Here is a 15,590-nt window from a genome sequence, read left to right as displayed (position 1 = left end):
TTCTCAGGTTTCTTTTTTAAATATAGTACAGTGGACCCTCGCATACTGTTGGCATCACATAACGTTGAATCCGCGTACCGATACATTTTATCGCTAAAATTTTGCCTCGCATACTGCTAAAAAGCTCGCTCAACACTATTCGTCCGAGACACGTCTAATGTGCAGCCTGAGCCAGCCTCACATGTTCCGCCGGTGGCATTGTTTACAAGCCAGCCTCCGCGGTAACATCCAAGCATACAATCGGAACATTTCGTATTATTACAGCGTTTTTGGTGATTTCATCTGCAAAATAAGTGACCATGGGCCCCAAGAAAGCTTCTAGTGCCAACCCTACAGGAATAAGGGTGAGAATTACTATAGAGATGAAGAAAGAGATCATTCCTAAGTATGAAAGTGGAGTACGTGTCTCCGAGCTGGCCAGGTTGTATAGTAAACCCCAATCAACCATCGCTACTATTGTGTCCAAGAAAACGGCAGTCAAGGAAGCTGTTCTTGCCAAAGGTTCAACTGTGTTTTCGAAAGAGAGATCGCAAGCGATAGAAGATATTGAGAGACACTTATTGGCGTGGATAAACGAAAAACAGATAGCAGGAGATAGCATCTCTCAAGCGATCATAAGTGAAAAGGCTAGGAAGTTGCATCAGGATTTAATTAGAAAAATGCCTGCAACTAGTGATGATGTGAGTGAATTTAAGGCCAGCAAAGGTTGGTTTGAGAGATTTAAGAAGCGTAGTGGCATACATAGTGTGATAAGGCATGGTGAGGCTGCCAGTTCGCACCACAAAGCAGCTGAAAAATATGTGCAGGAATTCAAGGAGTACATAGACTGTGCAGGACTGAAACCTAAACAGGTGTTTAATTGTGATGAAACAGGCCTGTTTTGGAAGAAAATGCCAAGCAGGACCTACATTACTCAGGAGGAAAAGGCACTCCCAGGACATAAGCCTATGAAAGACAGGCTTACTCTGTTAATGTGTGCCAATGCTAGTGGTGTTTGCAAAGTGAAGCCTTTATTAGTGTATCACTCTGAAACTCCCAGAGCATTCAGGCAAAAGAATATCCTCAAGGCTAATTTGTGTGTGCTGTGGAGGGCAAACAGTAAGGCATGGGGTCACTAGGGACTTCTTCTATGACTGGTTACACCAAGCATTTGCCCCCACTGTGAAAAATTACCTAACTGAAAAGAAATTAGACCTTAAGTGCCTCCTGGTGTTAGACAATGCCCCTGGTCATCCTACAGACTTGGCAGAGCGACTTTGTGGGGACATGAGCTTCATTAAGGTCAAGTTTTTGCCTCCTAATACCACTTCTCTCCTGCAGCCCATGGACCAGCAGGTTATTGCAAACTTCAAAAACTGTACACAAAAGCTCTGAAAGATGCTTTGCAGTGACCTCAGAAACTCAATTGACTCTAAGAGAGTTTTGGAGAGATCACTTTAATATCCTCAATTGTGTAAACCTTATAGGTAAGGCTTGGGAGGGAGTGACTAAGAGGACCTTGAACTCTGCTTGGAAGAAACTGTGGCCTGAATGTGTAGACCAAAGGGATTTTGAAGGATTTGAGGCTAACCCTGAGAGGCGTATGCCAGTTGAGGAATCAATTGTGGCATTGGGGAAGTCCTTGGGGTTGGAGGCTAGTGGGGAGGATGTGGAAGAGTTGGTGGAGGAGGACAATGAAGAACTAGCCACTGATGAGCTGCTAGATCATCTTCATCAGCATGAGGCCACACCTGAGGAAACTGCTTCGGAGGAGGGGAGAGAGTAATTGAAGAAGTTGCCTACTTCAAAGATTAAGGAAATCTGTGCAATGTGGCTTAAAGTGCAAACCTTTATGGATGAAAATCACCCTCAGACAGCTGTTGCAAGCCGTGTTGGCAACCTGTACACTGACAGTGTTGTGAACCACTTTAGGAAAGTCATAAAGGAACGAGAGGTACAGACCTCTATGGACAGATATGTTGTGCGACAGAAGTCCTAGCTGGTCCTAGTGGCATTAAAAGAAGGGAAGTAACCCCGGAAAAGGACTTGCTACCTCAAGTCCTAATGGAAGGGGATTCCCCTTCTAAACACTAAGACCATCAACACTCTCCCCTCCTCCCATCCCATCAATCATCACCAGATCTTCAATAAAGGTAAGTGTCATGTAACTGTGCATGTCTTCTTAAGTTTGCGACCAATTAATATTTCATGTGGTAAAAATTTTTTTTTTTCATACTTTTGGGTGTCTTGCACGGATTAATTTGATTTCCATTATTTCTTATGGGGAAAATTAATTCGCATAACGATAATTTCGCGTAACATTGAGCTCTCAGGAACGGATTAATAGCGTTATGCGAGGGTCCACTGTATAATAAAAATTATATGTATAAAAATAAGAATAATGTGAATTTCATTCTGGCTTTTGCTTTAAATGAATTAGTGTAGTTGTGTTATCAAGAATTTAACTTGCTTAAGTAAACCTTTTAAGGTAGTTTTCTCCTTGAATTACATGCATAAAGCTGCTTATCACAGTAGTACACAGGTCTGTATAATACAATATTATGCAAATACATATAAACACTCACAGCTTGCTCATCCCAAATCCCAGGTGTGTGAGGCTGTGGTTACTAACGAGTTGGCTGAAGAAGAGGAATAAGGTATAATGGCAGTCATAAAAATCACACTGTAAGAAACATGGAAGGGAAGACAGTGTTTGTCACTGTTGGCACTACTCGTTTTGATGCCTTAATTCAAGCTATTACTGAGGAAGATACTCTGGCCATTTTACGAGAAAAAGGGTACACCAAAGTTACACTTCAAATCGGACAAGGAGAATTCATACCACAAGATGGAGAATTCCACGGAGTCACAGTAACTCATTTTCGGTTGAAACCATCCATTGACGTGGATTTTGCTACAGCAGATCTTGTGATAAGTCATGCAGGTGCTGGGTCTTGCTTGGAGGCACTAGGGGCAGGCAAACCCTTGGTAGCTGTAGTCAACAACACACTGATGGCCAACCACCAAACTGAACTTGCAGAGCAACTTGCTGACAGTGGGTTCTGCTTTTTTTGTTACCCCAACACACTGCAAGAGAAGCTTACCACCATGGATATTTCACAACTCCAGACCTATGTTCCAGGTCAACCCAAGCTCTTAGCACAGTATTTGAACTCTGTAATTAAAGTAACTTCATAATTTCTGGATTGAGTTTGCTACAAGCAAAGAGTGTTTACATAGTTTTATAGCTTGTATTTTCTTTGTAGAACACAGTACTGTACTTCAGATATGTATTTGAGTAACCCTTAAGTATATTGTATTATGAAGACATGAAATTAAATATTGCCATACTCAGTTATGTGGAAATTTTATTAACAAAATTATGATGAAACTGCAGTATACTATATTTACTTATAATTAAATAAGCATTTATTGTATAATATTGTATGCTGTAATTATTTTTAACTCAAAACGAACTTCATACATATATCTAATGCTAGTTTCAGATTGTTAATTATGATCATATCTTTAATGGTGTTCCTAGCTTGGATTTCAGAATCTAAGTCTTAATTATAACAATACAGTGGACCCCTGCTTAACGATCACCTCCAAATGCGACCAATTATGTAAGTGTATTTATGTAAGTGCATTTGTAGGTGTATGTTTGGGGGTCTGAAATGGACTAATCTACTTCACAATATTCCTTATGGGAAAAAATTCGGTCAGTACTGGCACCTGAACATACTACTGGAATGAAAAAAGTTCGTTAACCGGGGGTCCACTGTATTCTTAGAATCTTTAGGCATTTAAAAATTCATATACGTACTGTATGTACTTCCCAAATGGTTTTATTGTTTTTAGCACATTTTTTTTAATATTTCACATTTTTGAAAATGAAGTCTATAAAAATCTTCTGTTTACAAATCCTGTACTGTCCAAGAAAGCTGCCACAGCATACATTCAACATTTGAATTCTCTTGTATCCCCGATTAAATGTTACATAATAATTAACACCTGGAAGGAAGATCCCTTGTGCTGGTGAAGGGTTCTTATTCCTATGAATTGGAGCTACCCTTTCCTGAACTGGATCATACCTGATTGCCTCAAATTCCACATGACCCCTTTAATCTCTGGAATGAGCTTATCCTCTTAGATCAACTCCTTATTGCCTTATTCCCAAGGCACTGTTTCACCCCTGCAGGCTTAGTTCTCTGATAATAACTGTATAGATGTGATATGTAGAATGAAACTAACGACAATATATAACTGAATTGTTGTGGTTTCTGTTGAGATTTTTTCTTAGGTTACCGTCAATTTCCTTAGATTGAATCTGACTACCTCCCACTTTCCTAGGCACTCTATGACCCTTATGGGCTTAGCACTTCCACCAGATAGTCATACTTAATATAAAAGTACCCCTCTAATTAGCAAATAATAATAATAATATCTTTATTTCTAAAGGTACGTACATGTACAGGGTATACACACCATAGCCGACATCAGTGACATATGTACACTACTATATAGAAAGCCGCTTGTTATGCAGGGCATTTCGGCAAATTAGGTCAGTCTTGTCCCAGGAAGCAACCCCCACTAGTTGACTAACATCCAGGTACCCATTTTACTGATGGGGAACATAGACAACTGGTATAAGGAAACACACCCAATGTTTCTACCCTCGCTGGGAATCGAACCCAGACCCTTGCGGTGTGAAGCAAGAGCTTTAGCCACCAGACCACGGGGCAGGATCAAGCCTCCACATCTTGCACCAAATTACCCATACTGGTATAGTGCTTTATGAAATGCAATCTACAATCTCAAGCTACCTAGCCCCTTCAAGGAATAAGTTTATTCAGGTACTGGTACACATAAATACAGTTACATAAATTATCATACTCCAGGTATAGTAACATATGTTTAATTACCTAGGATAACCCAAAAAAGTCAGTGACTTAGTGGACCCCCGGTTATCGGCCGCTTCTGTTATTGGCCAACTTGGTGATTGGCCGGTTTTCAGTGCCCAGTTATCGACTGTTAATTCGGTGATCGGCCGTTTGGGACGCGTCCTTCCGCCAGCTGGGACCTTGCATGTCAGTCTGGCTTTGTCTCTCGGTGTGTAAGGAACCTTCTACTCATGCATCCAAACATTTCGCTTGTTTTCCATTGTTTTTAGTGTTTTTTTGCAGTGGAACTGTGAAAAAAGTCACCATGGCTCCAAAGAAAGTTCCTGCGGTAAAGAAAGTGAGAAACACCATGGAATTTAAGCGTGAAGTGGTTGATAAATACGCGAGGGGTATGCGGGTGCTGGAACTTGCCAGGATGTTTGGGAAAAATAACTCTACCATCACTTCCATCCTGGCAAAGAAAGAACAAATCAAGGATGCTAATGTTGTGAAAGGAATAACTTTTCTAACTAAACAAAGGCCACTAATAATGGAAGAGATGGGAAAAGTTATTATTATTGTGGATTAAGGAAAAAGAATTAGTGGGAGACAGTGTTGTGGAGTCGATTATTTGTGAGAAGGCAAGGCAGTTGCATGAGGATCTTGCAAAGAAAATGCCTGGAACAAGTGCTGCAGTTTGTGAATTTAGGGCCAGCAAAGGATGGTTTGATAGATTTAAGAAGCATAGTGGCATACAGTGTTGTAAGGAATGGTGAGGCTGCAAGTTCTGACAAATGTGCAGCTGGAAAGTATGTTCACAAATTCCAGGACTATGTAAAGGCTGAAGAATTCGAACCCCAACAAGTGTTTAATTGTGATGAAAGAGGCCTGTTTTGGAAGAAAAAGCCAAACAGGACCTACATTACCCAGGAGGAAAAGGCACTGCCAGGACACAGGCTTACTCTTTTGTGTGGTAATGCTAGTGGGGATTTCAAAGTGAAGCCTTTACTGGTGTATCACTCGGAAAATCCCAGTGTGTTCAAGAAAAACAATGCTATGAAGAATAGATTGTGTGTGATATGGAAAGTTAATCATAAGGCACGAGCCACAAGGCAGATTTTCAAAGAGTGGGTTAATGATGTGTTTGCCCCAAGTGTGAAAAAATACCTCCTGGAAAAGAAATTGCCACTCAAGTGCCTCCTGCTACTGGACAATGCTCCTGCACATACTCCAGACATCCAAGACCAAGTGTTTAGGGACTTAAATTTCATCACAGTGAAGTTTTTGCCTCCTAACACCACTCCTCTCCTCCAGCCCATTGACCAGCAGGTCATTTCTAACTTCAAAAAACTCTACACAAAAGCATTGTTTCAAAAGTGCTTTGAAGTGACCTCAGACACTCAGTTGACCCCGAGAGTTCTGGAGAAATCACTTCACTATCCTCCATTGCATAAGCCTTATAGGTAAGGCTTGGGAGGGAGTGATTTCCAGGACTTTAAATTCTGCTTGGAGAAAACTGGCCAAATTGTGTCCAAGAGAGGGATTTTGAAGGGTTTGAGGCTGACCCTGACCCTGCTGGCCCTGTGGACTCTATTGTGGCACTGGGGAAGTCCCTGGGGTTGGAGGTGAGTGGTGAGGATGTGGAAGAGTTGGAGGACCACAGGGAAGAGCTAACCACTGAAGAGCACAAGAGCTTCAACTCGAACAGCAACAGACTGCAGCTGAGGAACTTGCTTCAGAGGAGGAGGAAGAGGGAGTGAAGGAGGTGCCTTCTTCAGTGATTAAGAACATTTGTGCAAAGTGGAATGATGTGCAAAGTTTTGTCAAGAAGTACCACCCTGACAAAGCTGAAACAAGCCATATCTGCAACATGTTCAGTGACAAAACCCTGTCTCACTTCAGGGAGATCTTAAGAGATGCCAAAAACAGAGCACCCTTGACAGTTATTTTGTGCAACAGGGGTCCAGTGACTCTCAAGCTGGTCCTAGTGGCATTAAAAGACAAAGAAGGGAAGTTACCCCAGAGGTTTTGGTACCTGAAGTCTATATGAAGGGGGATTCTCCTTCCAAACACTAACTCCCTCTTTCCTTCTCCCTATCTTCCAGAATCCAGCATTAGCCTTCAATAAAGGTATATAATACATATTCTTTCTTTCAACACACCAGCCGTATCCCACCAAGGCGGGGTGGCCCAAAAGGAGAAACGAAAGCTTCTCTTTGTACATTTAGTAATATATACAGGAGAAGGGGTTACTAGCCCCTAGCTCCCGGCATTTTAGTCGCCTCTTACAACATGCATGGCTTACGGAGGAAGAATTCTGTTCCACTTCCCCATGGAGATAAGAGGAAATAAACAAGAACAAGAACTAGTAAGAAAATAGCAGAAAACCCAGAGGGGTGTGCATATATATGCTCGAACATGTATGTGTAGTGTGACCTAAGTGTTAGTAGAAGTAGCAAGACATACCTGAAACCTTGCATGTTCATGAGACAGAAAATTGGACACCAGCAAACCTACCATCATGTAAAACAATTACAGGCTTTCATTTTACACTCATTTGGCAGGACGGTAGTACCTCCCTGGGTGGTTTCTGTCTACCAGCCTACTACCTATTATAATACATATATGACTTAAAAAAAATTTTTCTTTTGGAATATTTTTGTCTGGAAGAGATTAATTGTATTTCCATTAATTCATACGGGAAATGTTAATTCGGTTTTCGGCCATTTCGGTTATAGGCCGACCTGGAACGGATTACCCCTTACAGTTTAACATTCTCCCATGAATTCAATAATAGCAATATCAACCCTGTTATCTATTCACCCCTCAAAGGAGGTGCCTTGATGCCAGTAGGAGGGCTCTTAATCCAAGGAATTGGACTTGTCCTCTTGGGTCAAAAAAAAAAAAAAAATCCCCAGGTACTGTGACTCCTATGGGTATAGTGCTTCTGATAATAGGATGACTTAGCAGCTATCACTGCAATTATATGGCTAAGACAACCCAAGGTGGGACCAAGTAAACCAAGTCCTAAATGATATAAACTGGGAAGAAAGCCTAAGCAACATGGATCCAAACCTATGTCTAGAACAAATTAAATCTGTGGCACTTGTTGTATGCTCAAGGCACATTTCTTTAAGGAAAAGGAGATGTAAACTAGAAAGAGAAAGGTGCTCATACAGGCGAAGGCAAAGAATAAGTGTGTCTTAAAGAGGCCAATATATCTACAGTAGTGAAGTGAAAAGTGTTGAATGATGATGAAAGTGTTTTCTTTTTGGGGATTTTCTTTTTGGGTTACCCTGCCTCTGTGGGAGACGGCTGACTTGTTGAAAAAAAAAATAGGAAGACATCGACCTAAAGCTAAAGGAATCTTAGAGGAGTCAAAGAAATGTGGGAAGAACTTAAAACCATAAATGAAATTGAAAGAAACCCAGAATATTTCTTTTCTTATGCCAAATCAAAGTCAAGAACATTCAGTATTGGGCCCCTGCTTAAACGAGATGGGTCGTACACAGATGACAGGAAGGAAATAAGTGAGCTACTCAAGTCCCCATATGACTCGGTTTTTAGTGAGCCACTAACCAGACTGAGAGTCGAAGACCTAAATAAATTTTTTATGAGAGAGAGAGAGAGAGAGAATTTGGTAGACACAAACCTATTTGATATTATCCTGATGCCAAATGACTTCAAAAAGGCGATAAATGACATGCCCATGCACTCTGCCCCAGGCCCAGACTCGTGGAACTGTTCATCAAGATCTGCAAGAAGCTCCTATCATGTGCTTTTAACATCCTGTGGAGAGGAAGCATGGACACGGGTCGTCCCACAGCTCCTAAAAACAACAGACATAGCCTCACTCCACAATAGCAAAGAACTACAGACCGATAGCGGTAATGTCCCATATAAAAGTCTTTGAAAGGGTTCTGAGAAGCAAGATCGCCACCCAACAGTTACACATACCAGGGCAGCATGGGTTCAGAGCAGGTCCCCCTCATGGAAGGTTCCTTGATGTTGGTGAGGGGCTCTTGATTTAGGGAATTGGAACTGTGCTCCAGTTCCCTGAATTAAGCCTGAATGCCTTCCACATCCCCCCCCCCCCGGGCGCTGTATAATCCTACGGGTTTAGCGCTTCCCCTTTGATTATAATAATAATCAGAGCAGGTCACTCCTGTCTGTCCCAACTACTGGACCACTATGACAAGGTCCTGGATGCTCTAGAAGACAAACAACATGCAGATGTAGTATACACAGGCTGCAAAAGCCTTTGACAAGTGTGACCATGGTGTAATAGCGCACAAAGTAAGTGATAAGGGAATAATAGGTAAAGTTGGTAGAAGGATCTATAATTTCCTAACAAACAGAACACAAAGAGTAGTATTAAGCAGTAGTCTGTGGCAGCTACGGTGAAAAGCTCTGTTCCACCAGGCACAGTACTCACTCCCATCCTGTTCCTCATCCTCATATCTGACATAGGGATATAAGCCACAGGTCCTGGATGCTCTAGAAGACAAACAACATGCAGATGTAGTATACACAGGCTGCAAAAGCCTTTGACAAGTGTGACCATGGTGTAATAGCGCACAAAGTAAGTGATAAGGGAATAATAGGTAAAGTCGGTGAAAAGCTGTTCCACCAGGCACAGTACTCGCTCCCATCCTGTTCCTCATCCTCATATCTGACATAGGGATATAAGCCACAGCACCATGTCTTCCTTTGCAAATGACACCTGAATTTGCATGACAGTGTACTCCATTGAAGACACAGCAAGACTCCAGGTGAACATCAACTAAATCTTAAAATGGGCTGCAGAAAACATTATGAAGTTCAATGATGAGAAATTGCAATTACTCCGATAAGGAAAACGTGAGGAAATTAAAACTACATCAGAGTATAAAACAAATTCCAACTACAGAATAGAGCGAAAAACTAATGTAAAAGACCTGGAAGTGATCATGTCGGAGGATCTCGCCTTCAAAGACCATAACATTGTATCAACCACATCTGCTAGAAAAATGACAGGATGGATAATGAGAACCTTTAAAACTAGCTATGCGAAGCCCATGATGACACTTCAGGTTGCATGTTCTATCTAGACTGGAATATTGCTGCACACTAACAGCACCTTTCAAAGCAGGTGAAATTGGTGACCAAGAAAATGTACAGAGAACCTTCATGGCACACATAACTGCGATAAAACGCCTCAATTACTGGAAAAGCTTGAAGTTCCTCAACCTGTACTCCCTAGAATGCAGGCAGGAGAGATATATGATTATATACACATGGAAAACCCTAGAGAGATTAGTACCAAACTTGCTGTAGCGCTTTATTATAATAATAATTATAATAATAGTACCGAACTTGCACACGAAAATCACTGCCTTTGAAAGCAAAAGACTCGGCAGACGATGCAACATTCCCCCAATGAAAAGCAGGGGTGCCACTATCACGAAAAGAGACAACACAATAAGTGTCAGGTGCCCAAGACTTCAACTGCCTCCCAGCATACAGAAGGGTGATTACCAATAGACCCCTGGATGTCTTTAAGGCGGCACAGGGGGGCTCCTTGTCGTGATAAAGAGGCTATCGGTCTGAGGAATTGGACCTCTTGGTCTTCTTCCTCCGACTGAACTTAATTACCCCCCAATCCCATCCTCCCTTTTTCTTTTCCTCCTCCTCCTCCCCACCCCTCCCTTTTGCCCTTCCTCTTTTTTGGCCTTTGGAATTTTTCCCACAGGCACGCTAGTTCCTAGGTAGGGGAAAGGGTACCGGGGTCCATCCCATTCTGTTGAGGTTCTTGGCGGTGGTGTAGTTTGCCGTGGAATCTGGATTGCCTGGGGATGTCCCAATCCCAATCCGGTCTCCCGAGGGGTGGCTTTGGGTGTCTTTTGGGCGACAGGTGTATCTCTGGAGGCTGCCTTTCGAATTCTGGGGGTGGTGGCCAAAGGAGGTATGCTTTGTGGTGGATATCCGGCCGCCCTCTCTTTTGTCCACCAAGGTAGCTCGGCGGATGTGAGGTTGCTATCTTGGATTGCTGGTTTACTGGCACGAAGGGTAGGGTATGGCACGGGTTCCATGCTGCATCTGTGCTACTTGCGGTGCTGAGGTTCTCTTGGGTGCGGAGGGAGATTTCTGGCTCTTTCATTCCTCCTAGGAACTATCCCTCCCCAGTCCCCCCTTTTTTTTATTTTTTTATTTTCTTCTTTCTTTTTTTTCTTAAAAACAAAAAGAAAGAAGTAACCTAACCATGGAAGATCCAATCAATGACCCTGCTACCCCTGGGCCCCTTCTTGTTACCACACCCCATTCTGACCCCGCCAGGTCTTTTGACCACTCTTTGGACACTCCTAATGCCCCTGTGCCTCTTGCTGGTGCTGTTTCATCACCTGCTTCAGGTGCTGGGGTTTCGACTGACTCCTTCAATTTGTCTGACCCCCGCTCTCCTTCGACTATGCTTCCGGCCTCTCCCTCTACGGCGCAGCAATTTTCGAATCGCCAATCCGTCCCACGTTAGACCAACTCCGGTCCCACTTCTGAACGCCAACAACAATTGCCTAATGATACTTCTTTGCCATCTTCTCGTTCTACTCAGATAAGACCGACACGTCATGCTCTCCCTTTCCATGCTCAGTTTTGAAATGCACAATGGACTAAATTCTTTGCTTTATGACCGACTTCCTCTATTGCCTATCTTTCCGACCATAGTATTGGCAAAGCACTCCTACACCATGTTGGTAGAGATATTTCCTTTCACGCTCTCAAGAGCGGTACCCGCATCATCACTGCCCAGAATGCCACCCAAGCTCGTGATCTTTCTCTTACACATTATTATTTTTTATTTTTATTATCACACCGGCCGATTCCCACCAAGGCAGGGTGGCCCGAAAAAGAAAAACTTTCACCATCATTCACTCCATCACTGTCTTGCCAGAAGGGTGCTTTACACTACAGTTTTTAAACTGCAACATTAACACCCCTCCTTCAGAGTGCAGGCACTGTACTTCCCATCTCCAGGACTCAAGTCCGGCCTGCCGGTTTCCCTGAACCCCTTCATAAATGTTACTTTGCTCACACTCCAACAGCACGTCAAGTATTAAAAACCATTTGTCTCCATTCACTCCTATCAAACACGCTCACGCATGCCTGCTGGAAGTCCAAGCCCCTCGCACACAAAACCTCCTTTACCCCCTCCCTCCAACCCTTCCTAGGCCGACCCCTACCCCGCCTTCCTTCCACTACAGACTGATACACTCTTGAAGTCATTCTGTTTCGCTCCATTCTCTCTACATGTCCGAACCACCTCAACAACCCTTCCTCAGCCCTCTGGACAACAGTTTTGGTAATCCCGCACCTCCTCCTAACTTCCAAACTACGAATTCTCTGCATTATATTCACACCACACATTGCCCTCAGACATGACATCTCCACTGCCTCCAGCCTTCTCCTCGCTGCAACATTCATCACCCACGCTTCACACCCATATAAGAGCGTTGGTAAAACTATACTCTCATACATTCCCCTCTTTGCCTCCAAGGACAAAGTTCTTTGTCTCCACAGACTCCTAAGTGCACCACTCACTCTTTTTCCCTCATCAATTCTATGATTCACCTCATCTTTCATAGACCCATCCGCTGACACGTCCACTCCCAAATATCTGAATACGTTCACCTCCTCCATACTCTCTCCCTCCAATCTGATATTCAATCTTTCATCACCTAATCTTTTTGTTATCCTCATAACCTTACTCTTTCCTGTATTCACCTTTAATTTTCTTCTTTTGCACACCCTACCAAATTCATCCACCAATCTCTGCAACTTCTCTTCAGAATCTCCCAAGAGCACAGTGTCATCAGCAAAGAGCAGCTGTGACAACTCCCACTTTGTGTGTGATTCTTTATCTTTTAACTCCACGCCTCTTGCCAAGACCCTCGCATTTACTTCTCTTACAACCCCATCTATAAATATATTAAACAACCACGGTGACATCACACATCCTTGTCTAAGGCCTACTTTTACTGGGAAAAAATTTCCCTCTTTCCTACATACTCTAACTTGAGCCTCACTATCCTCGTAAAAACTCTTCACTGCTTTCAGTAACCTACCTCCTACACCATACACTTGCAACATCTGCCACATTGCCCCCCTATCCACCCTGTCATACGCCTTTTCCAAATCCATAAATGCCACAAAGACCTCTTTAGCCTTATCTAAATACTGTTCACTTATATGTTTCACTGTAAACACCTGGTCCACACACCCCCTACCTTTCCTAAAGCCTCCTTGTTCATCTGCTATCCTATTCTCCGTCTTACTCTTAATTCTTTCAATTATAACTCTACCATACACTTTACCAGGTACACTCAACAGACTTATCCCCCTATAATTTTTGCACTCTCTTTTATCCCCTTTGCCTTTATACAAAGGAACTATGCATGCTCTCTGCCAATCCCTAGGTACCTTACCCTCTTCCATACATTTATTAAATAATTGCACCAACCACTCCAAAACTATATCCCCACCTGCTTTTAACATTTCTATCTTTATCCCATCAATCCCGGCTGCCTTACCCCCTTTCATTTTACCTACTGCCTCACGAACTTCCCCCACACTCACAACTGGCTCTTCCTCACTCCTACAAGATGTTATTCCTCCTTGCCCTATACACGAAATCACAGCTTCCCTATCTTCATCAACATTTAACAATTCCTCAAAATATTCCTTCCATCTTCCCAATACCTCTAACTCTCCATTTAATAACTCTCCTCTCCTATTTTTAACTGACAAATCCATTTGTTCTCTAGGCTTTCTTAACTTGTTAATCTCACTCCAAAACTTTTTCTTATTTTCAACAAAATTTGTTGATAACATCTCACCCACTCTCTCATTTGCTCTCTTTTTACATTGCTTCACCACTCTCTTAACTTCTCTCTTTTTCTCCATATACTCTTCCCTCCTTGCATCACTTCTACTTTGTAAAAACTTCTCATATGCTAACTTTTTCTCCCTTACTACTCTCTTTACATCATCATTCCACCAATCGCTCCTCTTCCCTCCTGCACCCACTTTCCTGTAACCACAAACTTCTGCTGAACACTCTAACACTACATTTTTAAACCTACCCCATACCTCTTCGACCCCATTGCCTATGCTCTCATTAGCCCATCTATCCTCCAATAGCTGTTTATATCTTACCCTAACTGCCTCCTCTTTTAGTTTATAAACCTTCACCTCTCTCTTCCCTGATGCTTCTATTCTCCTTGTATCCCATCTACCTTTTACTCTCAGTGTAGCTACAACTAGAAAGTGATCTGATATATCTGTGGCCCCTCTATAAACATGTACATCCTGAAGTCTACTCAACAGTCTTTTATCTACCAATACATAATCCAACAAACTACTGTCATTTCGCCCTACATCATATCGTGTATACTTATTTATCCTCTTTTTCTTAAAATATGTATTACCTATAACTAAACCCCTTTCTATACAAAGTTCAATCAAAGGGCTCCCATTATCATTTACACCTGGCACCCCAAACTTACCTACCACACCCTCTCTAAAAGTTTCTCCTACTTTAGCATTCAAGTCCCCTACCACAATTACTCTCTCACTTGGTTCAAAGGCTCCTATACATTCACTTAACATCTCCCAAAATCTCTCTCTCTCCTCTGCATTCCTCTCTTCTCCAGGTGCATACACGCTTATTATGACCCACTTCTCGCATCCAACCTTTACTTTAATCCACATAATTCTTGAATTTACACATTCATATTCTCTTTTCTCCTTCCATAACTGATCATTTAACATTACTGCTACCCCTTCCTTCTCTTACACATATTGATACTATACCTGTCACTATCGAAAAACATCATTCCCTCAATTCTTGTAGTGGTACTGTTATTCTGCCCCATTCCATAATCCAACAGAATTTCCAGACATGTGGCAGACATTCTCGAACAGCTGGAACTCCAAGATCTCCCAATCCTCAAAGTAGACACTTACGTCCTTCCTGCCTGTGGGTGGAGACGTTACCCATGCAATGTGGCTCGATTAACTTTCGACAGCCATGAACTCCCATCTTCTGTTTATGTAGCAGGACATCATTTACATGTTCGTAAGGTGATCCCTACACTGCAACAGTGTAGAAACTGCTGGCGATTTGGTCACCCTGTGAAATATTGCAGATCTATAGCCGAGTGCCCAGTCTGTGGTGCTGATGACCATTCTAATACGTCTTGTAGTAGATTTCCCTCTTGTCTTAATTGCCATGAGGCTCACCCTTCTTACTCTCGCCATTGCCGGGTCTACTTAAATGAACGAGAAATCCATTGCTTCAAAGGAGCTGAAGGTCTCCCTTATTCTATGGCAGTTTCTCAACTGCACCTCCAAGGGAGACTGCCAAGTATTTCTTATTCTCGTATTTCTAAGCATCCCCCCACGTCTGTGGCCTCATTTTCTGCAACTTCCTCTGTGGTTACCCCTCCCATAGTCACTCCTGCCTCTAATTATTTTGCTGTCCTGGGCTCAGACGTCCCTACTTCAACACCTCAGTCTGTTTTCACTTCTTTGTGTTCTCCCTCACAAGCCCCGGTATCGACAAGACCTCGTATGACACCTCCTCCCACTCGTCCCTCTACTTCTCAGAAGTCCAAAAATCTCCATTGCTCAAATCTCCTTTAACCTCTCCTTCCCTTCCTCCACCTCCTCATTTTACTTTCCCGGTCTCTGTACCTG

General features: G+C 42.6%; 1 protein-coding gene across 1 annotated transcript in view; it reads left to right on the top strand.

Annotated features, from left to right (window-relative positions):
* The window catches only part of LOC128690243 (EF-hand calcium-binding domain-containing protein 7), a 13,633-nt gene extending 10,296 nt beyond the window's left edge, over positions 1–3,337 (top strand). The window contains exon 2 of the mRNA XM_053778830.2: positions 2,588–3,337. Within this exon, the coding sequence (XP_053634805.1) occupies positions 2,588–2,635 (48 nt within the window). The 3' untranslated portion in view covers positions 2,636–3,337. The remainder of the gene's footprint in view (positions 1–2,587) is intronic.
* Positions 3,338–15,590: the final 12,253 nt, after the last annotated feature.

The sequence above is a fragment of the Cherax quadricarinatus genome, chromosome 32 (assembly GCF_038502225.1).
Source record: "Cherax quadricarinatus isolate ZL_2023a chromosome 32, ASM3850222v1, whole genome shotgun sequence".
Lineage (NCBI taxonomy): Eukaryota > Metazoa > Arthropoda > Malacostraca > Decapoda > Parastacidae > Cherax > Cherax quadricarinatus.
The sequence above is the reverse complement of the archived record's forward strand: the minus strand, read 5'-3'. Positions and strand labels throughout refer to the sequence as shown.